The 24,293-nt window shown below is 35.3% G+C and overlaps 1 protein-coding gene across 19 annotated transcripts in view; it reads right to left on the reverse strand.

Moving 5' to 3' along the window:
- Positions 1-6,163: 6,163 nt before the first annotated feature.
- Positions 6,164-24,293, reverse strand: part of STS (steroid sulfatase) — a 93,076-nt gene continuing 74,946 nt past the window's right edge. For 17 of the 19 annotated variants that reach the window (XR_014947444.1, XM_085550878.1, XM_015848896.3 and 14 more), the window contains one exon: positions 6,164-9,787. Coding sequence is in view for 17 of the 19 variants with exons in the window: in XM_015848896.3 (XP_015704382.2) it covers positions 9,405-9,787 (383 nt within the window). In the remaining 2 variants the exon portion in view is untranslated. The remainder of the gene's footprint in view (positions 9,788-24,293) is intronic. The other 2 variants (XR_014947446.1, XM_085550881.1) reach the window with 1 other exon arrangement.

Genomic DNA, 24,293 nt, shown 5'->3' on the forward strand with positions numbered 1-24,293 from the left:
CTTCAGAAGCTCCCTTTTAGTAGTCTTCAGAATTTTACAAAATTACATTTTTCAAAGGTGTTTAGGGTCATGATGTTGCACTGAAAGGAAAGTAAGCAAAGAGCAAGGTTAAAGAGAGGGAGATAAATTAGAAAATGGAGTTACTGACTTAGAATCATAGAATCATAGAATCATAGAATTACTCAGGTTGGAAGTGACCTTAAAGATCATTGAGTCCAACCACAACCTAACCACACTAACTTAACTAACAACCCCCCGCTAAATTATGTCCCTGAGCACCACATCAAAACAGCTCTTAAACACATCCAGGTACAGGTGATTGAGTAACCACCTCCCTGGGGAGCCTATTCCAGTGTTTAACTACTGTTTCTGTAAAGAAGTGTTTCCTAATGTCCAGCCTAAATTTACCTTGGCACAAATTGAAGACGTCTCAGTCATCAGCTTTATTACATTAAGATGTATCTGCCCCCAAATACATTTTGTTTGTCTAATTATTTGGCCTGTTATAATACTGACCACCAGAGCCTGATTAAATAAAATTTATACATTTCTTTCATTTTATTTAAGGAATAGTCAAAGGGTTACTGTAAGAACTTTCAAGGATCCTGCAAGATATCCTTTGTCACAGAATCTGGTAGCTTTAACAATCTAGTTTTATCTAGCTTTAACAAATCTAGTTTTATCTAGATTGTGACTTTTTCTGAAATTGCCCCTGAGGTCTTCTGTTTCAGCATATCTGGGGGAAAGGGAATCTATTTGTTTAATCTTGTTGCTTACAATTAACACAAGAATGACTTTCCTGTAGCAGCCTAAATAAATTAATTAATTAATTAATTAAAACATTGCAATTCTGAACTAAAGACATACAATAAAAGTAGTTGTTTAGAGATATTTCTTAGGTCTCTAAATTAAACATGTCATTTTCCACCCAAGTCTGAAACAGTAGGCACCTATCTATTCATTTCAGAAAGAAATACTATTCTCTAATGCACAACACACAGGAAGAACTGTAAACATTTTCTTATTCTGATTTAGAATTTTTAATTTCATGTTTCCTCACTATTCTGCTTATGAAGGTTGGAAGAGCTGACATATGCTTTTTTTTTTTGTCTCTTTCTGGTTACTTATCTAGTTTATGTACTTGATTTCTGCATGCAGTTTCTCGATCTTTTAGCTCACTTTCTGTCCTGCCAGCAGTATTTTATTTCCATGGAGCCATAAGCCAATGAGAAAGTCGTTAATGTTCTTTCAAACTAGTTTCAAACTCTGCATGAAAAATGCTTTTCAGCTCTCATTTAAATATTTGTTTTCCTCAGTTTTTAACAGTGGAATTTAATTGATTCAGTGGCACTTCTTGTGACCCATGCAAAAAAGTATATTTTATAGCTGGATAGTATTTGACCTTCAGTGCCATTGGATTTATCCTTTTTGAAAGCCTTTCATTGTTCTGTTATTTCTTATTTTTAGCCATCATGATCGTTATGGTAAATAGTCTCCTAGTAACAGAAGGAATTGGCTGTTGAACTCAGAAAAAATATTAGCTTTTATTATATTTCCAACAAAGAGAAAGACTGGAGGAAAGCTTTAAATACCACACAGGCAAATCCTGGAACTATGGAAAGGCTGGAAACACCAAGCACTTAAACCACATACAGTTTGTGAATTTTAAAGAAAGTTAAAGATATTAAAACAGTCAGGAATTAAACGTTATGCACAAATCAGTCTGTATATCATCTGTTGCTAAAGAATTTCACTCATAAAAGCTTCTGAGTACATCTTCAAATATCTTGCTCAACTAGAAATTTCTGCTCATAATCATACTGGCTATGTATGCAGTCTTGTGATAATACAGATTATTAAGAAATTTTATCCATTAACATGTTGCAACTGGTCTTATACCCAATATAATTCAGGATAAACATTTGTAACTTTAAAAACAAATTGAAAAAAATACTTAGCAGATGGAGACCTAAAATAATTTTACATTCACAATTCAAGCACTCATTTATTTGCTTGGCAAATAAGTATTTCTGGAGATTAGAAGATGGAAGACATAAGGTATTTATGTAAAAATGTGAGCTTTTTAACACCACAAATACACACACACTATATTAGAAATTGACTGCTGCATATTAAATGCCATAATTTTTTTTGCAGAACTTGAGCAGTATTCTCCAAGTCCAGCTCATTCAACAAAATCATAATTGATGTTAACAGAAAATGTAAGAAAATGTAAATTGGAAAAGATCTTAATTTACTGTTGGCAAAACTCTATTGTAATTAAAAATATCTCATCCTCGTACAGTAATTAAAATGCTGGCATACAAAATGATTAATATAACCTTAAAAACAAATTGCTTGACCTGTATGATGACACTTCTTTTAAATAATCTCATTAGGATCTTTCTTCACTGATTTTCAGAGCATGGTAGAGAGTAAAAGAGCTGCAGATCAGATGAAAAAACAAATGAACAAACAAGAAGAAGCAAACCAACCAACAAGCAAGGAAGGGATAGAGAAGCTTTTGGCATTTAACTGAAGTATTCCGACTGTGAAAAACTTCCTTTGAGCAACCTTGAAATCGTTCTTACTTTATATAAGATTTTAAAGATTCCAGGAGAATGAAGTGAGATTCAACTGCCTAAACACAAACGTATTGAGCTTTATTCAGGTCTTGCTGGTTATCCCATGCTTGTTCTTCTTCTTCTTTTTTCTTCTTCTTTTTTTTTTTTTTTCTTTTTTTTTTTCTTTCTTTTTTTTTTTTTTTTTTTTCTTTTCTTTTTCTCTTTATTATTCTCTGGACTCTTTCCTAGATGGGACATGAAATATAAATTAAGCAGCTGTCTGGGTGTGAAAAGAGAATGACAATAACTTCAACCTTTCCTATACAAGGTTTGCTACTCTGTAGGAGGGAATCCTAGATTCATCAGATCAGGGAGCGAGTAAGATAAAGTGACTTTGTAGCCCTAAGGTATGTCTCTTTCTGCTCTAGAGGTGACCTATGTACTTCATGTGATTAAAATACTTAATCAGTCTTGAAGTTCTGTAGCAAGGCTGTCATCACCACCTAACCAAGTGTCCTTACCTCCAGGGAGTATTATCCTCTTCTCAATTCTCCACACTTACCATTGTTTGCTTTCCATTGGCACAGTATTAACAGAAAGATGAGTGATATTCTTCATTCCCAGTCTGTATGCCTTCAAAGATCTTGAGCTCATCCCTCATTCTCGTGATAATTTGCTTGCCTCCTCTAATCTGGCTTGCTGTTGCATTCTCTGATGAAACTCACAGTCTTATTGTGTTATTATTATGTTTTATGTTTGCTTGTTTGTTTTTAAATTAGGCATGTCATCATTGGTGGTCCATTTTTATCTATGGACTCCATTCTTTCTTCCGCATCACTTTGAGGCTGGACACAATGGAATGAAACTGTCAGAGGCCCATAAATGGTGTCAGAGATAGGAAGCACACCCAAGACCTCAGTTTATGAACATTTGTTTACCTCTTTCCAAGTTATCTATTCCTCCTGCTTTGTCAGGTTAGTATTTATGTAACCTGGTAGTGAGTATTTAGAAACTGATAGGCACAACAGTTAATCTGCAGCTTTCACATAGCACTCATCAATGTCACTGCTTGAATTCTAACTAAACTCTTCATTGTCACTAATTTCCAGAAAGGGCAGAATGCCATCTAGCTGCTAGGGAGGACCTCTCACTACAGCATTTTGCTGAAAGACAATCAAAGAGATTTGTCTTATTAAGCATTGTTTTTTGTTTTCCTTTAGATCTTAGCTTCATTTGAGAGCAATGATGACCACAGTGAGCTGAAGATATTTTCTTACAGCCCAACCTGAGTTCATGAGGCTTTTGAGATGCCTTGTCTCTAATCTTTTGTTATAAATAATGCTACACAGAGCAAATTCATATGAAATTCCCTTAATTGTCAAAATGAAGATTTCTGCCTTATAATTTCAAGTTCTTCACTTTTTTTTTTTTTATTTTTTAACATAAATCAAATACAGTAAAATATTATTCATATATCAGGGAAGCTAGCGTGATTAATAAATGCTTTCTTAGTGTTCAGAGGAAGCTGTACAAGTACTACAATATAGATCACTCAAGGTCTGCACTGTTTGATAACTAACTAAAACTAAAGATGTGACCATAAGATAATTGAACAAGCTAGTGTAATGCAAGCTTCAGTAGAAGGCTGGAATTCAGTTCTTACAACGAGCACAGAAAAACTTCAGTGACTTTTTGTTGGTGCACACTCATTGCTTTGAGTGCTGAGCTGACAGACTGCAGCTGCTGTGGGTAGTCTTAAGAACAATTTGAAACATCCCTTATCAGCTGTGTAGGTGAAGTTCTAGGTAGATTCTTGTTGCTTTCAATGCCAGTGACAACTACAGAGAACATCTGAATAATCTGAAAAAGCCATGTGGTTTTATCAGTGTTCCTAGCACTCCTACCAAATGTTCCCTTGTTCCTTTTGCTTGCTCACAGTTCCTGATACATTCAAATCCACTTGCAATTAGTAGGACTCTGTCTTGAGATTGGAGAAATCCCCAGAGCAACATTTACTCCCTGGTGGCCCCCAGCGCAGAGTTCTGTTATGCCAGATTCCTCCTGCCCATACAGCCAGCCTCCCTGCTTGCAGTGTACTCATCTAAGATGAGTACACCTGAATGTGAGCTCCTCAAAGCACATTTCTGATGGTGTACAGGTAAGACTAGAGGAAAGAGAAACAACAAAGATTCAAATGTTGATCTTATGTACAGAATTAGCATGTCCTTATCAAAGTTAATAAAAGAAAGTTTTAGTACATCTCCTAATGGCAACAGCTGTGCTGAGTGTAACCAATGTATTAGATGCTTTAGCAATTGCATTCTCCCATTTGATCAGTATAAAGAAGTAATTAGGCAGTCTAAGGTGTGCTAGCATACATGGCATTAGAACATTTCAGTCCTGCAGCTATGCTTGTGCTCTTTTCATTTCTTTCTAAATTATTTTCCTGTATTGGATGACACCTTAAGTTAAATTCTTCTACACTGTCCACACATCTGAACATCCAGATCTCACTTTACTACAATGTGAGATAAGCAATTGCTGACAAGTGACAATTCTCACTGATCTGTGAAGGATATGGGCCATATTCACTTTGATCTCTGTGAACTTTCAGATGGATTTCATTGAACTGAAAAGGCTCTCTCTCCAAAAAACTGTATTTTCCTTCCCTTCCCTTCCCTTCCCTTCCCTTCCCTTCCCTTCCCTTCCCTTCCCTTCCCTTCCCTTCCCTTCCCTTCCCTTCCCTTCCCTTCCCTTCCCTTCCCTTCCCTTCCCTTCCCTTCCCTTCCCTTCCCTTCCCTTCCCTTCCCTTCCTTTCCCTTCCCTTCTTTTTTCTTTTTTTCCACAGTAATATAAGGCAAGTAAGAACATCGAACTTTTTAAAGACACAGGAACCTGTGTCATCCAGTCCACAAGGGAGAAATATTAAAGTAATTCCATGTGGTGTAGTGTCCTACGTCTGCTGAAAGAGGAAAGACTGAGAATAAACATAATTTGAAATAAGAGACTGACATCTTTCTCCGTATGTATCTTTTTAGCCATCTGCTCTCTCTGCTCCAGGCCATAACCCCACATGTGTAAAATAGTGAGCATAGAGCCTACACACACATCTGAGGTTCAAGGATACCTTTTCACAGCCTAGTTTTTCATCTCTTAAATTGTACATTTTATAGAGAAGATGACCAGAAAGTGCACCTTTACCAACTCACTACTTTAAGTACTTCTTACACTTTCAGTATTCCTACCAGTTACAGAAAACCTGATATTCTTTAGGAAAAGATGAGGAGCTGAAAACAGAGTTAAATGACTTGCTCTGGGCCATACAAGGACTCTGTGATAAACTACAATGTGATACTGTTAAATAACTCTCTAGTGGAATATACTTTCCTCTGAATCTGAACTCCCAGTTTAAACTAATGTATTCCACTGTCAGGCACCATGTTACAATATAGATGATAGTTAAATGATAGATTGGAAGACAGTTGCATATTCTCCTTATGTCTTCCTTGCTAATAAATTGTGATTCACATATATCCCATCAATAACTTGTTACGAAAAACAAAACTACCCAGATTAGATCAGGAATGCCATAACAAAAATGGTATATCATGTTTCTCATTTTAGTTTGGAGATAAAGAAGAGTATTTTAATTACTGTGATCTGACATGCTACCTCTAGAACAGAAGGTACAATACATTTTCAGCACAGGGAAAGTCTATTTTAGGCATTAAATGAAATAGCATTGGAATGAAAAATACTTGAAAGAAATCTTTCTTGGAGGAAAAACTGTAAAAACTGAGTTCAGATTTTATTGCTTCTGTCAAAGTATTAAATGCTATAATGAATTAAATTTTGGTAAATATGAATCTTGTGGTACAAACAAGAAATAACTTTTATTATTCAGGATAACTTGGGTGTGCTTTAATTTCTTACATTTTATTCTTCTGCTAATTCTGACTGGAAGTTAAATAAATAGAAGGTTTTCTGAGTCAAGATGCTCTAAAAATCAGTTATTTTCACAAAGACCACTTTTTACTCACTGATAGATCAGGGCAAAATATCTGATGTGGTCAACATGACAAGTGATTTGGAGGAGTTGGTGGCAAAGAAATAAGTGGAAAAGTGTTTCAGGGTTTCAAGGTTTTAAGAAAGGAGACCAGAGAAATGGCACCAAAACCCAAGGGGAGTATAAAAGAAAGTCTATTCATTCAAGAAAAAATCAGAGCAGAAATAAAATATTCATTTTTAGTACTTCTGTCAGGTAGCACAGATCAGCTGCTATGCTGAGAGGAAAAACAATTCTTGAATCTTCAGAAAGTAAAGATATAACAGTAACATAGCATCTTCCTGATGAAAAGTAGGTGTAGATGTCCTTAACAATATAAACTGAGGTCCCTGTTAAGGTCACAGCCTAGAAACTGTGGAAACAAAAGAGATACAATGAGGCCTTTTCTGAGTTCCAGCTACATACCTAACATATATTTTTGCTCATATGATTCATCAGGAGTATTTGCTTGCAAAGACCACATAAACTGCAGAAGAGCTGTGGTAACTGGAGAGCATCCTCACTGCCCTGGCTGCAGTTGGGCTACCCTCCAGCTGCATGGCAGACATGGAGGGAACAGCACTAGTGAGCACTCTGGCTACAAGTTGGGGACCAGAAATTTGGGATACATAGATTCTGTTATAAACACTACAGAGGAGTATTTTTATTTTAACCAGAGGGATCTTTCTTACTAAATTTACCTCGTGTATTCAGTATTTAAATAAAGCAAGGACGGAATTATGCTGCATGAATAGGCACCTGACAGCTTTCCAGATACAATATAAACAGTCCTGAGAGGCTACTGGGGAAATATCTGAACTGACTAACTTCATCAGCACACATAGGATTTTGCTACACAGAGGTCACAGAGCACATACTTAAGATAGACAGTCATAAACAAAAGGTGAAATATCAAAAATTGGAATTCAAGGAAAGAGTACAACATTTCCCAAGACAGGAAATTGCAAGAGAAAAATCAAATAAAATAGATTTTACAGAGAGAAAGAAATACACCATATATCACAATATATTTTTATATGACAGGCTTCAGCAGCTCCCAACAACTGGGTCACAACCTCAATGTCTGCTGGTTGAAGCTATTGCATTATTATCAACTGAGATCCCTTTTGCATTAGTGTTGCACTAATACCACCAAACAAACATATTGTAATACATCATAATGTTGGAATTAACTAGTGTTTTCTGATAAGAAGCAAGTCACCTTCTATTATCAAGCATCAAATCAGTTTTGTGTTTTGCTGATATGTTCTGCTCTGGTACAATCTGCCAAAGAAAATAGTTTGCCTGGCTATAGAGTGAACAGAAAATGTGACTGAATAAGATGCAGATAAAAATGGATACAGAAATCAGCCCTGAAGTACTGTAGCTTTCCCAAGGCCTTATTAAGAACTTGGAGAGAGTTACATTTGGCTTTGAGAAAATGTAAATGTTCAGGTCCAAGTTTATTGTCAGAAAATGGTAAGTTCCATTCAAGGAGTTTAAATAACAGCTAAAAATATTTAAAGCAAGACCAAATACTGTTTATTTGTGAGCCACACTTCACTTACCAGTGGAAAAACAGGTACAATAAATGGATAGTATATTTATAGTATAAATTTGGAACACAGATATTAAACATGGATGAAATGTTTCATTTTAGCAATTGAGTCCTGAACATCAGGGTTTGTCTACCTCAGGGATTAAACATTTATTTATTGATTGATCTGGTTTTGATGGTGAGTTAAGTGAGAGAGTATGAATTTGGCTTGTGTGTTTTCCAGGAGAGTTACGGCATACATTTATGCACCTATTTGGTGCACTTGAAGTGGTTTCCTTCCCAAGCAAAGGTTGATGCCATGTAACATGATCCTAGTGAGGGAACACAATTTTATTGTGGACTAAGGTCTTCCACTATATTTTCTATACTTTATAGAAAATATACTTTATACTCTAATACTTTCTATATTTTTATGGCACATACAACATTAGATTCTTGGCAGCCTGTTTCTTATTTCATGTTGGTCTCTTCTCTCTGGTGACAGGTGACAGGACAGAGGGAAATGTCCTTAAGTTGCACAACGGTAAGTTTAGGTTGAATATCAGGAAAAACTTCTTTACAGAAAGAGTTGTTAGGCACTGGAATAGGCTCCCCAGGGAGGTGGTTGAGACACCATCCCTGGATGTGTTTAAAACTGTTTTGATGTGGTGCTCAGGGACATGATTTAGGGGGTTGTTAGTTAGGGTAGTGTGGTTAGGCTGTGTCAATGATCTTTAAGGTCTTTTCCAACCTGAGCAATTCTATGGTTCTATGATTCTATCTGATATCACTGATGCTTGTAGAATCTGTTCTTTTCTTGTCTATCAGTCATCAAACTATAGTTACAAGAACTTTTCCTCCGTTATATTCTCTATTTGTTAATTTTTGGTAGAATGTCCTAATAGCCATGGATAATACTGACAAGGACTGCTGTGTGTGCATTTAGTGGCTATAACAGACAGAAACAGTATGTAAATTCCTCATTGTGTAAGAACAATGTTGAAGCTGAAAATGTGAAAAATGATCTCCTCTAGAAAAGGCATACTTTTATGGATATGGGCAGCAAAACCTTTTTTCTACCATTTATTGTATTATTAAGTCAGATAAGCTGTTTTTTAAGCTCCTTCTTATGGCATAATTTTTGAAATTCTACTGTAATATTGTACTAAAGACTGTTTATCCTATATAACAAAGACTTCTAAAGCTACCTAGATATTCTCCTTGTTCTGAGAAGGAAAACAATGAAGTTGCAGTTTGTTTATCCAGAATGCAATTCTGGCAGGCTGTTTTCTGAGTCATAGTCACAGTAGCAAAACTGAGAGAAGGATGAGCAACAAAGCTGCAGCCAAGGCTTCCAGACAAGGTTGTTCCAGGACAGCTGGTCAGAGACAGCTTGCAGAGATCTGGTGTGGTTATCTACTGCTAGCTGCATGACACTGAGAATTTCATAGAACCGGCTCTCTGTTTCTGGGGTCAGTGGGACTTTCTCTTCAGGGTCTCTGGAGAGATCGAAGAGCAGTGGGGGATCATGGTGCGTGACGAAACCTCCATAGCAAAAGCAAACATGAGAGTCATAGCAACCATTGGAATCCTCAGGAGTGAAGTTTGGAGTGAAGAAAAAGACCTTCCAGACAGATTCACCTGCAGTTTCCAAACACAAAACAATAAATGATAAAAAGACCAACTGAAAATCATCTCGTCTTATGAAACTCTAATTTACACCACAATAAATCAGTCTCTCTATACAACCTCAGACAAAGAAGAACTGCAACATACTGAAAGAGAAAAACAAAATCAAGCAAAACACAGTGATTTTCTTGCAACACAAATTTATGAAACGATGACCACTTCAGTGCTTTGGGAGAACTTGGATTAACTAAATTACAGAAGACTTAAAGGAACTTATAATAAAAATAATTACATTTTTTTATCTTTTTCTCCTTTCATCTCCTTGTGGTATTAACCCATCACACTCTGCCACATGCTTTCTTAGCAAACGTTGAGATAGAGATTAAATGTGATGACAGGAACTGCTATAGCAGATCATGTCTTAGGCTTCAAGAGGCATTCAAGATACATAACTTTTACAGTAGTTCAATTTTTAGGTGAGACATTACTTTGCAAAGTGGGAACAAAAAATCTTTCAGATAGGCAATTTTGACTTTGCTTAACAGTCTGTGTACAGACACTGAACTTCCTGCACTAGGGTAACTTCACTCAGTGCCTTCACTGTTCAAGATAAGAATTAATTCCTGTACTAAGAACAAGCAAATATTAATCATTTCCTTCAAGAAATGATCTTGAACAGAAGACTGGAGAACCTAAAAATACTTAACAAGAAAGGAATAAACAAGAAATGGCTATTACTCTCCTCAAGCATTACAAAATAGATCAGGCAGACAGGAACAGACAGGCATTTTAAAGGAAGCACACAGTCTTCCCCAGTTGGGGAAGAATGCATTTCCCCAGAAACAGATTGGGGAATAATTAGAGTCAAAATCTGCTTTTCATTCTTAAATTAATTCATTCACCTGTCCATCAGAGCACATACAAACACCAAAAAAAACACAGTCATTAGTTATTTACTTTCCTTAATGCCCTTCTGCTGAATTTTTTGTCAAAGATCCACACAGAACCACAGAATGTTATGGACTGGAAGGGACCTCTGGAAATAACTGAGTCCATCCCCCTGCTAAAGTAAATTCCCTACACAAGAAAACATCCAGGAGGGTTTTGATTATCTCCAGAGAAGAAGAATCCACAATGTCTGGAGAGCCTGGTCCTGTGTTCTATCATCCTTGAAATAAAAATAAATTTGTTCTCATGTTCAGACAGAACTTTCTGCGCTCCAGGTTGTACCCATTGTTCCTTGTTCTGTTGCTGCACATCGCTGAAAAGAGGCTGGCCCCATCCTCACGATGCCTGCCCATTAGAGATTTAAAATTGTCTCAGTATTCTCCAACCTTCTCCATGTTGGACAGTACCAGGTCTCTCAAATTTTCCTCATGAGAGAAATGTTTGTCTTTTTTTTTTTTTTTTTTTTTTCTTTTTTAAATACTGGGTGAAAAATTCTTTGTGGTATTTTACTGATTTTTTTTTTTTTAAGTCCACAGTAATTTTGTTACTTTAGTAACTTGTTAAATATTTATATGTGCAATGACGGTTAATATTCATTAATCAAGTCATTTGTTCACTAGAATAGAAAGCACCTGAAGGTCTATGAAGGGCAGAAATGAACCGGTACATCACATGCTGTAACTACATCACACTGAATGTTTAAAGAAAGGTTTAAAGACATAAATGTTTCAGTGGATTAAAGAAGAGTCACAGACTGCAGTTCCAGCTCATAGCATGAATTTAAAAGTATGTAAGTGACCTTAAGATTCTTTACAGCTTCTTCTATCCTATGGCATTTTTCACATTGTAAGAGAATTCACCTTAAGGAACCAATTCAATGACAGAACATGGAGACTTCCAGTTCATTTGGTCTGCACTTAAATCAGGGTCAGAGGATGATGGTCATTACATGCATTAGTCTAGGAGTATCCTCTGAATGCTGCTTGAGAGTCAGTGCAAGGGAAGCAGCTCTAAAAACAGAGATCACCTTGCTGGCACAGACAATAAGGTGTGGCAGGCTTTAATAAGTACCGAAGGCTTTGGCTGTAACAGCAGCAATGGCTTAGTCTTAGTGGGGAGGAGGGACAGGACACAACTGGACAGGATGGGAGCATTTCTCCATCTCCTTTTCCAATAATATCTTGAAAGATTGTCTTAGTATTTGAATTCTTTGTTGTTTCCTCACAATTAAAATTGAAAATAATAATCATCACAGAATCACAAAATTGAAGAGACTGGAAGGGACATCAAGAGATCATTGAGTCCAACTCCTCTGGTAAAGAAGGTACCCTACAACAGGTCACACAAGTAGGCCTCCAGATGGGTCCTGAGTATCACCATAGAAGGAGTCTCCACAACTGGATAACCTGTTCCAGTGCTCCAAAACCCTTACCATAAAGAAATTTTTCTGCACATTATTATGGAACTTCCTATGCTCATGTTTTAGGTCATTATTCCTTGACCTATCACTTTGCATCAATTAGAAGAGCCTGGCCTCATCCATTTGTCTCCCACCTCCCTTTATATAGTTATAAACATTAATCAGATTCCCCTTCAGTTTTGTTTTCCTCAGACTGGACAGACCCAAGTTATTCAGTCTTTCCTCACATGGGAGATGCTCCAGGCCCTTCATCATCTTTGTGGCCCTTTCTTGAACTGCTTTCTAGGAGACCCCTGTCTTTTTATAATGTGGGAAGCCCAGAACTGGACACAGTATTCTAAATGTGGCAACTCTGGGGAAGATTAGATGGGGAGAATCACCTCTCTTGACATGCTGGCCACACTCTTCTTAATGCACTACAGGAAATCATTGGATTTCTTGGCCTCAAGGGCACACTGCTCACAGGAAATCTGTTGTCCAGGTCCTTCTCTGCAGAGCTCATCTACAGCAGGTCATCCCCCATCCTGAACTGACGCATGCCATTGTTTCTCCACAGGTGCAAAACTCTACACTCACTACTTTTAAACCTCATCAGGTTCCTCACTTTCCAGTGTCTCCAGGTAAACAATCTAGCACTTCCCCTCAGACATCTTTGAATTTATGCACAGAACATTTCCCAGAGCAGAAACATTCTTCTCATTTATTGGTATTTAAAATATACATTCTGGGAAGCTATGTGATTCTATACTCAGCATTTCTTCTGGCTCTTTAAAAGTGCTTGATTGTCAGGACAAACAGCGAAGAACAGAAAAGGCCAAAAGGCACTATTATTTGGTGCACTGGATGCTTTTGTAGAACACACAGTATGTACTCCACTTGAGAATTCAGTTCAGAGCACTGCAACACCTTGACAGAAGGGCAGAAAAAATGCACGAGAGCTCTGCAGTCAGACTGTCTTAACACACCCCTATCTTTGATAGAACACTTCTACTGAATAACTTTGAAAACAAATTTTCCATCAACTCTTATGTAGTTGGACATTGTATCACCAGGCAATTCAAAGGACTTACACACAATACAAATTTAAGAATTTGTGAATTATCGTAAGACCTAACAATAGGTTCATAAAGGTAAGTTCAAAGACACGGGAAAAAAAACAGAAACATAGAAGTTGTACTGTGAGTTTGTTGTTGTTTTTTTTTTTTCCTTACAGAATAAAAAAATTCTTCAGGCTTGCCTATATCTACAGCATCTGTCATCTTGCAAAACATGTGGGATTGAAGACAGACACATGCGAGACTATATCATGTCTATGAATTACACTGCTAGTTTTTTTGAAGAGCTGAATGCTGTCAGCTATGCTGCTATGTAACATCATGCTTATATTGTGCAAAATACAGCCTTGGCAGAGTACTGTACAATTGCACAATAGTACAATAATCTATTGCACTGCAGTGCTTCAGAGGACCTGGAACTTCATGAGGTGCTGGAAAAACACAAGTGCAGAGTTTAACTACCCATTGCCTAAGCATTATAAAAGCTAAAGCATACCTGTCAGTATCTGTGTCTGTGGAGAAGCCAGTGTAATATACTAGGAGATGTAAAGAGCTGTTGGACTAATCTGTAAAGCTGATGAGCTGTATAAAGATCTTAAAAATTGAGAGTTCTCTCTCACTTACTCTCAGCTGATATAAAATCCCATTTTGTCGGAGGGTTATCTACAAGAATCAAATCAATCTCTCAATAATTAACAATACTTTTGCTCTTCAAACCCTCTGGACCCTCTTATTATTTAAAGATAACTATATCTCTCTTCTTCCCTGGGCCTAGTTGTAAAACTGTCAGGGTTCCCTCACAGCCAGTATAACAGAGTCCTTCCAAAACACAGAAAGCTAGCTACATGTCTGGAGCATCCTTCAAGATCTTTTCCCAGAGCATCATGGCTTCTTTATTCATCATCTATTTTTCTGCTCAGTAAATTGCACAATGGTTTCACTTGCTCTGTCTTCAGAATACCACTTTCCTTTGCATGTATAAAAAAGCAAAAGTCACAGAAGGTGCATGTATAAATAGTCTCAAGTTAAAATAGGTTGTAATTAGTTTGCACAAATCTTCTATCAACGTAATTACTAAGAATTTGATCTCCTTGACAGACTCCTCTTCAGTTTTACTATCCTTCATCTATTTATTCTTCCATAATCACACCGACAACCAGAACTCCAATAGACAGGTAAAGGCCAGAAGGGTAAATAAAAGTATCTCAGTAAAACATATTAATATTTCCATGATGACATGACACACTGGATATGAATGTCATTTCTCTAATACTAGCACTGTGCTCAATTACTGATGGCTATATCATATTTTCTGATAAGGACTTGAAATGAACAGGAGTTATTTCTGTGTTATAGCCTGGACCTTATTTTTGCTGCATTTAATCTACAATGGGTGGATCTGGGCTTTCCTTTACTCCTATTATTTTGTTTCTTCTTTTGGTAGAAGAACAAGTTAAACAAGTCTGTTCTTCATTGCAAATTGATGAGCTGGTCTCTCCTTAAGACTCACTTGAGCATAACCCTTTGGGCATACCATTACATACAAATGCAAATTGCACACAGTCTTTTACTGTATTTCAAGTGAGCTCTGTAGCCAAGGTACGCTCTCACATTCTAACTAAAGCCAACTCTTCAACTTTTCTACAGAGTAGCAGATTAATGTTCAAATTCAGTCAAAAATATTCCTAAGATAACTGTTGTTATTACTGGACTAACTCCTTTCTTCCTGCTTAGAAGTTCAAGGTTCTCTACTAACTTTAATTAAAGTAGATATCACATATGTGTATGTACTCTACTCTCCAAAAATTTAGCAATTTAAAAAAGGTTTTTGTTTGTCGAGTTTTTCTAGAGCTATATATGTCATATGAAGAATATTATATGGTTTCTACACAAAAGTATATATTTTTTATTAATATGTACATTCCTTGAACAGCTTATAAAAATATGCTATTTCAGTTCAAAAGTTTTTAACTTTACTTGTTCAGTCAAAATTCGTATTCTTTAGAAACATTTATCTGGGTATCTTGGGATGCTATATTGTTACATCAGTCAAAAGACAACACATAATATTCTTGTGTAGGTGGAAAATGAGTGATATTCAAAGACATAAGGAAAGACATAATGTTAGTTTACAAGAACTGGTTGTTGCTAGAAGAGGCTTGCATGAAGAACTGTGCAGAATATAGAGTAATATAGAGCTAAAAACATGAAGGAAAACAACAGTGAGCTGGTGAGCAACTGCAGTGGAATTAGAAGGTTCCGCTGAAATCTATTCATGAGCCAAGATAATCTGCTAAATGGTAGGACCTGAGAAAGAATTATCTTCCTAAACTTCATTATAAAAAAGAACGAACACTCCTTTATACATACACACACAAATGGGTACAGAAACTATGTTGCTAAAATCAGAAGTGCCAATGCAATATTATGCTTCCTAGTAGGAAGGTAACAGGTACGTGGAAATATACATTTTGCCTAAGAAAAATAAATAAATAAATAAATAAATAAATAAATAAATAATCACTTTAAGTAATCTAATGCATGTAACCCAGACAACTGCTAAAGATTTGGCTGCAAAGTCTATTCACTTACTGAACTGACCATGTGATTTTCAGTTCATTTAAAGAACTGTCAATATAATTTTGAAGACAGATAATGTTGGCACAAACAAAATTATTGGTAACTTCCTACCTGTTTCTTATGCTTTTCATGTACCAGTTATCCACTGGAATTAGAAAGAGATACAGCTAAAAAAATGAAGAGCAACACACTTAAGAATGTAACAATGCATAGCTAGTTTGCTAAGGACCACAAAAATGAAAAAGAAAACTATTCAGAATTATATTTTGTCATTTGTCCTTTCTGTCCTTTAAAAATGGAAGACAATAACTCTTATCTGACATAAAGTGGATGCAGTCATCCTGAGTGGTGTGAACAGGAATGCAGGATTCATACGGTTATTTTCCTGATATTGAGACAAACACACAAGACAAAGTTGCAAAGACAACTCAAGCAACTACTGCAACTATTTTCAGACAAGTTTAAAATTGTCTGCAGAGAAGGACTGGAGTTTCCTGAAAGACAAAATGGTGACCACGTACCAGCAGTGTGCCCATGTGCCCAATAAGGCCAATGGCATCTTGGGGTTCATTAAAAAGAGCATGGCCAGCAGGGCAAGGGAGGTGACCTGCTTTACCAGAGGGGCTGCAGTAGAAGATCCCTAGAAGTCCCTTCCAACCCAGTTCTGCCATTCTGTGAACTGAGGTCAGCTCCAAGAATTTGTCCATAAATGTCTCTTTCCAGACATTTTTTTCAAAATTTGGGCACAAAAACAAATTTTGATACACAAAATGCTACTAAAATATTCAAAACCAATTATCTGAAAATTGATAGTGAATTTAACCTTTAAATAGAAATTTATTTTTTTTATTTCCAAAATTGAATCATTTAAATATAAATGGTGACATAGAAAGAAAGAAAGAAAGAAAGAAAGAAAGAAAGAAAGAAAGAAAGAAAGAAAGAAAGAAAGAAAGAAAGAGAGAAAGAAAGAAAAATCCCAAATATGATTCTTCTGATTTTACCAGAAAGAAAACTTAGAAAAAAATATGCATGTACAGAAGCAATTAGAACTACATAAATAAATAAATAAATAAATAGTTATTATCTGAGATCTTGGCAGTGTGCTAATGCACTATGCTGCAACTGGAAGTCTAATTATGAGTGAAAAAGTTTAAATTTGTTTCACTAAGGTTGTTATAAGCCATTTCTTCCAAACCAGTACTTTAAAGGAATGGAAAACAGAAGTTTACTGAAGGTTTGCAATGAAGAATAACATGAATAATGTACAACAAACACAGTTGAACCCCTTCCTCTGCAAAATACTAAATTAAACATAAACACTAAGAGTGCAATTTCAAAGACAACTAGCAAGAACATTCTTAAACATTTATTCCTAAGAAAATTTCTAGAAGTTGTCTACTATCTATTTTCACATGGACACATTTAAGGTTACGGTTTTTCAGAGAATTTGAGCAGTCATCCAGTATGAACTTTTATGCAAAAATCAAACCTCATTTTGCAGTTCTCCAGTCAGCATGAATACTTGAGTTTGAATAGAATACTAGTTTTAGGAAAGCAGTGAGAATATTTTATTGTCCTTAGCGGTATGGAATATGGACACAGAGAGCTTCAGCTACTCTCCAGCTGACAGTAAGTGATAGAAAAGGGAAACAACCTTGACACTTTCGTACTTTCCAGATTAAGGAAAGTAGGCATAATGAAAAACAAGCTTCACCCTTCTGAGATGCTATAATATGCTAAGATCTGCTTCTCACCAAAAACAAGATCAGAGAAGAGTCTCCTGGGGCTGTAAATGGAATGAATTCATTTTAATTTCACTGCATATAGAACTTAAGTGAAGAAAGCTTAGAATTAATTTGAAGACAGGCTACTTCATCTCTACCATTCCACTAATGTAAAATCATTCTGGATAGTGAACTCTGTTCAGTCATGCATAAAGTAATCCAAATAATTGAAGATTGTAATTTTGAGGTTATTTTTTCCATAAGGAGTGGTTCACCGGTTCACTGGTTTAGTGTACAGAAAGCCTGGATTATGCTTTCCATTCTGAAGCTATTCCTGCCCCTTAGTGTGCAGGAAAAAAAAAGAAGAAAAAAAAAAAGAAAAAAAAAAGAAAAAAAGAAAAAAAAAAAAAAAAGCTAGTTAAGATAGGTTTTAGCTTTAATCCTGCTTTAGTTAATCCTTTTTAAAACAGTCCTGTTTGCGTCAATCCTATCTAACATGACTTGCAACACAATCTGAAATATTTTGTTTCAGATACTGTATTTCCCCAGTAGTCTTGATTTCCTTTGTCTGTTGTGACTTCAGTCAACTCGCAATTCAAGTTTTAACACTTCAAGCACCTGCTGGGAAGAAACTCTAGTGTTTTAAAATATTAGAAACTTCATAAACTTCAAGCAGAAGCAAAACAAAAGTAATTCCAATTAAACACTAGCTAAAGACCTGGTGCAAAAAGCACACCTTTCTTAGCAAGGAAGGTCTCTGTATCACTCCATCTTCATCAGCTAGGAATTTATGCTTATGTTCTTATTATGAAAACAAATAAATATTAAATATATATTATTATTTTAAGACAGAATCTAATTTTTTATTTTATTTTTTTTCCACATTATTTGTCTCTCTTTGCCACAGTAAATAGGAAAAACAGCACTCCATGTCCCATAGCTCTACAGGATCGCTTCACAGTAATTCTGCTGCCATACACAAAAACTGAAATATTACTGTTAGAAAAGATCACTCAAAGCATCTAGTCCTCCCATCACACGGCAAACTGAGAAGAGAAAATAATGTAAAGGCTTTGTCATGTTTGTCAAGGAAAACATTTTCCTACCTAAAATATTGGTATCAGAAATGTGTATCTGATGATTAGGTCAGTTTTCTTTAGCTTGATATAAACAGCTTTGTGTTTTCTGTTCAAGCTAGAAATACTCTTTTTTCTTTCAGTCATTATTTCACACTACCAAGCAATATGCCCACAATGAGTCACCCCAATTCAGTTGCACCTGTTATGATTTAAGCTTCAAGACAAAAGAACAAAGAAAGAAGTAAAAATGAAAACTAAAAGTTAAGTAAATCAAAACAAAACAAATAAAAATACCACACACACAAACTGAATAAAACAAAGAAGAAAAAACAACCAACCAACCAAACAAAAAACCACAAACAAGAAAAAAAAGATTCACTCTAAGTGAGGCTAAAAGTCGTGAAATAGGGAGGGAAAGTGAGATAAAGTGATGGGAAAAGGATGAATACAGCGTTTCTTTTTTTTTCTCTTTTTCTTTTACTCTTTTTCTTTTTCTATTCCTTTTTTTCTCTTTTTCTTTTTCTTTTACTTTTTCTTTTTTTTTCTTTTTCTTTTTCTTTTCTTTTTTTTTTTTCTTTTCTTTTTTTTTTTTTTTTCCTTCCCAATTCTTTATATAGCTATTGCCTGGTACTCTTATGACTTGAATATGAAAATAGGTCTTTGTTCCATAACTGCTTCTTTGTTATGCAAAAATAACCAGACAGAAATCAAAGAAACGAAGTAGATTTGCTTTCATAAACATCATAGAGGTTCTGGTGAAAAGCATTTGTATTATGTTCTTTCTACTGTAGTCACTTTCAGAGTAAGACACAACAACAAGTTAGAGAATCAAACTTTCTATCTCTCTAGTGATCTCTAGCCCATCTTCAATTTGACTTGGAAGCCAAGATCTATTTACAAGGTGCTGCTGCTTATGAAAGACCCGAAAGAATTCATAGATTGTGAATCTCCTCCTCTCAAGTATGTTTGAAGTCCCTATTTTTAACTGAGCCAGAAAATACAGATGGAAGTCTGCAGACTATTTTCTTTAAAACAAACAAAAATACCCACAAAACTTTCTTCTTTATAAACATATATATATTTTTAATGTCTTACTCCTCCATAAAAATCATTGAATGACCTCTGAAATACTCAGTAGCTAAAGTACATTTGAACATTTGCTTATGTGATGCCCATATCTTTCTTACATTAATATATGCATTTTCTCTGTTCCAGTTGTAGCAAATAAGAATAAAAGCTCATTTCAGATATTTCAATTTTTTTTTGTCACCTAATTCATCTGCCACTTCATGACAGTTGCCTACAATGTATTTTTTAGTGCTTTCCTGATAGATGGTTTCTTCTATTTTAACTTTCGTGCTACTGTAATTCATTAACTTTATTGCTGAAGATGAAGACGTTTTATTGGCACACTTCTTTCACTCAGTGTTTTATCTAGAAACATTTTCTAATACTTATTTTTCACAAACTTTTGCTAGATTTTAAATGAATACTTTGGTGCAAGTGTTTCTTCCTTTGGACTGCCCCATTCTTCATTGCATTGTCAGTTCCAAATTTCATTTCTGTGACATTTTTAGAGTTCTGGTCTTTTGAAGGGAATACCAAAATTCCCATGAATTTACTGAGAGGATGATTTTACCTTGTTTGCCTTTAGTTCAACAAAGTATCTGTATTTTTATTTAAGAACTCAAATACTAATCTCACACTTAAATTAAGCAAAGTACAATGTAATCTGTGACCAAAGCTACTTGTGTGCTCAGCTAATTGTTTAAGAAAGGATCTACAGATGTTCTTCAACTCCTATTAAATTTTATTTATCTATTATTTACATGATATACTACCCAGCATGTCCTGGTAATTCCGGGTGTTTTTCAAACCATCTGCATGAACTTATATCTGAACAAAGCCTTTCTTGGGCCCACTGGAGAGATTCAGCAGCACAGAATAGTCCTACACATAACCAGAGTGTTCATCTGAGATATAATCAACTCCAAAGTGAATTAATCTCAAATCAGAAAATAAGCAGTAAGAGACCTGGGAAGCACCAGCCTTTATCTTCCTTACTATATATCTCCTTAGAATTTTGAGAAAAAAGGACAAAATTGCTATGATTTCGGGTGGTGTATGATTTTCATCTTAAAAGTGACTACAGTTCAGTTTTTAGCTAAAACTTTTAGCCTATCTCTTTCATGGGTCCCAAAGGATTTTTATTTTTTTTATTTTTTTTTTTTCCCCGCACGGCAAAATAAATTCTGTTTACTTTTTCTTCCAATCCCTGAAACTCAGTTGCAAGAAGGTTAGTTAGATAGAACATTTCTGCCAGTGGTGTTACTTCTCTTTGTGTTGCTCTTCTATTTTTAACCGGTATTCAGTGTAACAATTCTAGTCTAGCTCAGAGTATCTTTGAAGAGTGAATTTGTACACACATTTAATCCAACCTTTATTATTAGTTTTTGTAATACTATGAAGTCTGGGCTCTTTTGTACAAGACAGTTACAAAGTTGAGTTAAACAAAGACAGCCACATACTTGATGATGAAATCCTTTTTATCTTTTTACTCATAGAATATGTTCCTATAGATTATGGTTTAGATTAACAACCTTAACCCCTTGTTTTAGGAATATAAATAAATAGAATAAAAAACAGTTTGCTGTCTAAAGTCATTCAGTTACACACCGTATTTCCTCCAGACAACTGAAAATGCTTTTGGCATTACATGACAAGATATAAATTTTATATATGCCCTCCATTCCCACAGTAGTTAAGAATGATTACAGCACTCAAAGGGTATTAAGAAATACAGACATCTACATACTGTTAGATATTTTTTGGATTTTGAAGCTTACAACCAAATTTTATCCATAGCTCTACAGACCCAGTCTGCATCTCTCAGTTTAGCTAATTTCTTTGCCAAAATACTCTCTAAAGGTCTGTGATGATAGTAAGGGTAATATATTTTTTTCCTATTGCATATATATATATGTATGCAACACAATATTTCCTATTGTGTTTACTATGGTATCTCCTTCTTGTATGCTGTTCTCCAAAAGAGAACTGACAGACAGTGATAACAACCTCAGTAAAGTGACTAATTAAAATAGAGAGATTCAGGCAATCTTTACATAGTTGTTGAAATTTTTCTTATATTTCCAAAGAAATATGTTTTTAATGGGCTGGAAATCATGCTAAGAAGAGAATCACAGAATTGCCAAGGTTGGAAAAGACCTCCAAGATTATCCAGTTCACAGGCCCAAGCTTAAACTCTATTTCTTTGCCAATACATGGTATTTCAACCCAAGATCTTGGCACTTAGGGTATGGAGACATAGAAAGAAGTCTGCATTTCACTTAGGATTAGACCAATCAAACTACACTGAAAAGGATATCAGGCCAGACAGTTAGACTTGGAAAACAATTTCCCTATCACTCAAATCCTCACCTTCACCTTGAAGGCTTTCTCTGTCTTGCTGATTCTCATAAGTTTTGGACCACTACTTTCTTCCTGCCTATCTACCATGAAAAGATCTTAAAACAAAATGTAAAATAGAATGTTGGCTTCTCCAGCTGTCTTCCCAAGTGTATAGAAATTTAATCAGAAGAGGAGTAAGATACCCTGTGCAGATATGTTACACAGCCATGTAGACCTTTGGATCACAAAAGAAAACAGATGCTTTAAACCCTCCTAAATGCGCTCTTTTCTCTGCCTGAGAGTGGACACTGTGTGCTCTCATACACCTTGTCATACATGGCAACTGAAATTGAATTTAACCATTTAATCAGAGGGTGAATATATATCTGAGGTCAATGAATCCACAAACTAAACAAAATTCTTGAAATCTGTTAGGAAAGACAAAGAACAATTGTGGGCGTTTTTTATTGTATGTGTAGGCAAAGACAATGCTGACTGCTGTTAGCACTTTCTTGCAATGGCCATAAACCCTCTCTATGAATGGAATACTGTCTTGTACACAGATTTAAAATATGCTTTACAATTTGAAGAATTACTTAGAAAATACTCAGGCAGATGTGCATGTGCATACTGCTTTCGTTAGTTCCAATCATTTGCCAGATCCTAAATTCAAAGAATACCAACCAGTAGAATAATCCTTTCCTGCATTCAAATAATTACTTTTCCCACTCCATTATGGCATAACTTGTTAACTTTTTTCAAGTTTAACCTATGCTAAGGAGAAGTAAAATGCTTTTGCATATTTCCTGTCTTCAAATGTGAACACTTATAAATTGATTAATTTATTTAAAAGCTCATATTAAAAAATATTTTGTGAAATATGAGTAACAGAATTTCTTTTAACCTATCAGTGTTCAAACATATTTTTTAGAATTTAGTTTTACTTTTTTTTTTTTCTCCTTTTAATTTTTTTTTTTTCCAAAAAATATCAGTATGCTACAAAACTATTTAAAAGCACAGGCAGAAACTAAAACACTTCCTATCTAGAGATTTGAAATACTATAGTATATGAATGTGAGGGAGGAGGGAAAAAGGTTTGTGATGATGCTCAGGAACTACAGGCAGTGTAAAATCTCTTTTGTATCAAATTCCAGTAATTTCAGACTCCTTGTAAACAACTGCATGGTGCTCTAGGTCAGTTTTTTGTTGCTTCTATACAGCCTTGGTGTTTTGAGCTACTTGGTATTCTTGACATCACCAGACCTTCTAAATGACCTAGCAGTTCTGCTAAGGCAGGCCTGAATGAACAGAAGCAGATGAACAACCTGCATTTTTGCAGTTCTCAGTCTCTGTTCTACTGACTGACAAATTACACTTCCATTAACCATGAAACTGAACTTGGATATTTGTGTTCAGAAATTATTCTCGTGCTAAGATAAACCTATTAATGCATTTAATGTTTTATGTATCCCCTAATTCTTTAAAGTCAAATATGAATTTCTGAAATCAACAGGAATGTCATTGTTTGTACTGAGACATGATCCTTTCACAAGCTGATGACATTTATAGTGATTCCTTGTTCTTTTGCCTTTTTGAAGTACTAATGAGGACTTACATTCAGAAAGCACCTACACTTAAATAGTGCACATTGTCCACAGGCACACATTGACCACCAGCATAACATTGTCCACGTGCACTTATTCTCTGAGCATTCACTGTTGTTATCTGCAAATATCTTTTCTGTGCTTCATAGCATGATCTTTTCTAACTTATTGAGAATTAATCCAACTCTTGACAGTCAGGTTGCCAGGGAATTTCTCCAGTAAACCAATTTGCTTACTTTTCTAGTTGTAATAGAATGGCACAGGCTGTGGCTTGCAGGATACCTCATGTGGATTTTTCATGCAAAAACTACTACCTTTGAAGATCATTGCTTAAGATGAAAAATGCCATTTGAATCTGATTTTTACGTTATGATGAATATGAGCTATGTTCTGAATGTAACAAACAGAATGCTGCCAGCTCAGATGCAACACTAAACAGAAGACGTTTTTAGAAGTGAAATGCTCTAGACATTGTTTTAGAACCATGCTTTATCTTATTTGGTTAGCTGAAATTCATTTTTGAAATTTGCAGAACATTTTTAGCTGTTCTTACGAACTTGTTATTATATGTATTTGTTTTTACTCCCATTAAACATCTGAAAAGAAAAAAAAACCAAAAAAAACTATCAGACAAATATTCTAACCTCTTTCTTACTGAAGTGTTAGATGTAAAGTATACAAAAAAAAAAAAAAAGAATCT

This window comes from Coturnix japonica, chromosome 1 (assembly GCF_054131305.1).
Source record: "Coturnix japonica strain WE chromosome 1, WE-NBRP24, whole genome shotgun sequence".
Lineage (NCBI taxonomy): Eukaryota > Metazoa > Chordata > Aves > Galliformes > Phasianidae > Coturnix > Coturnix japonica.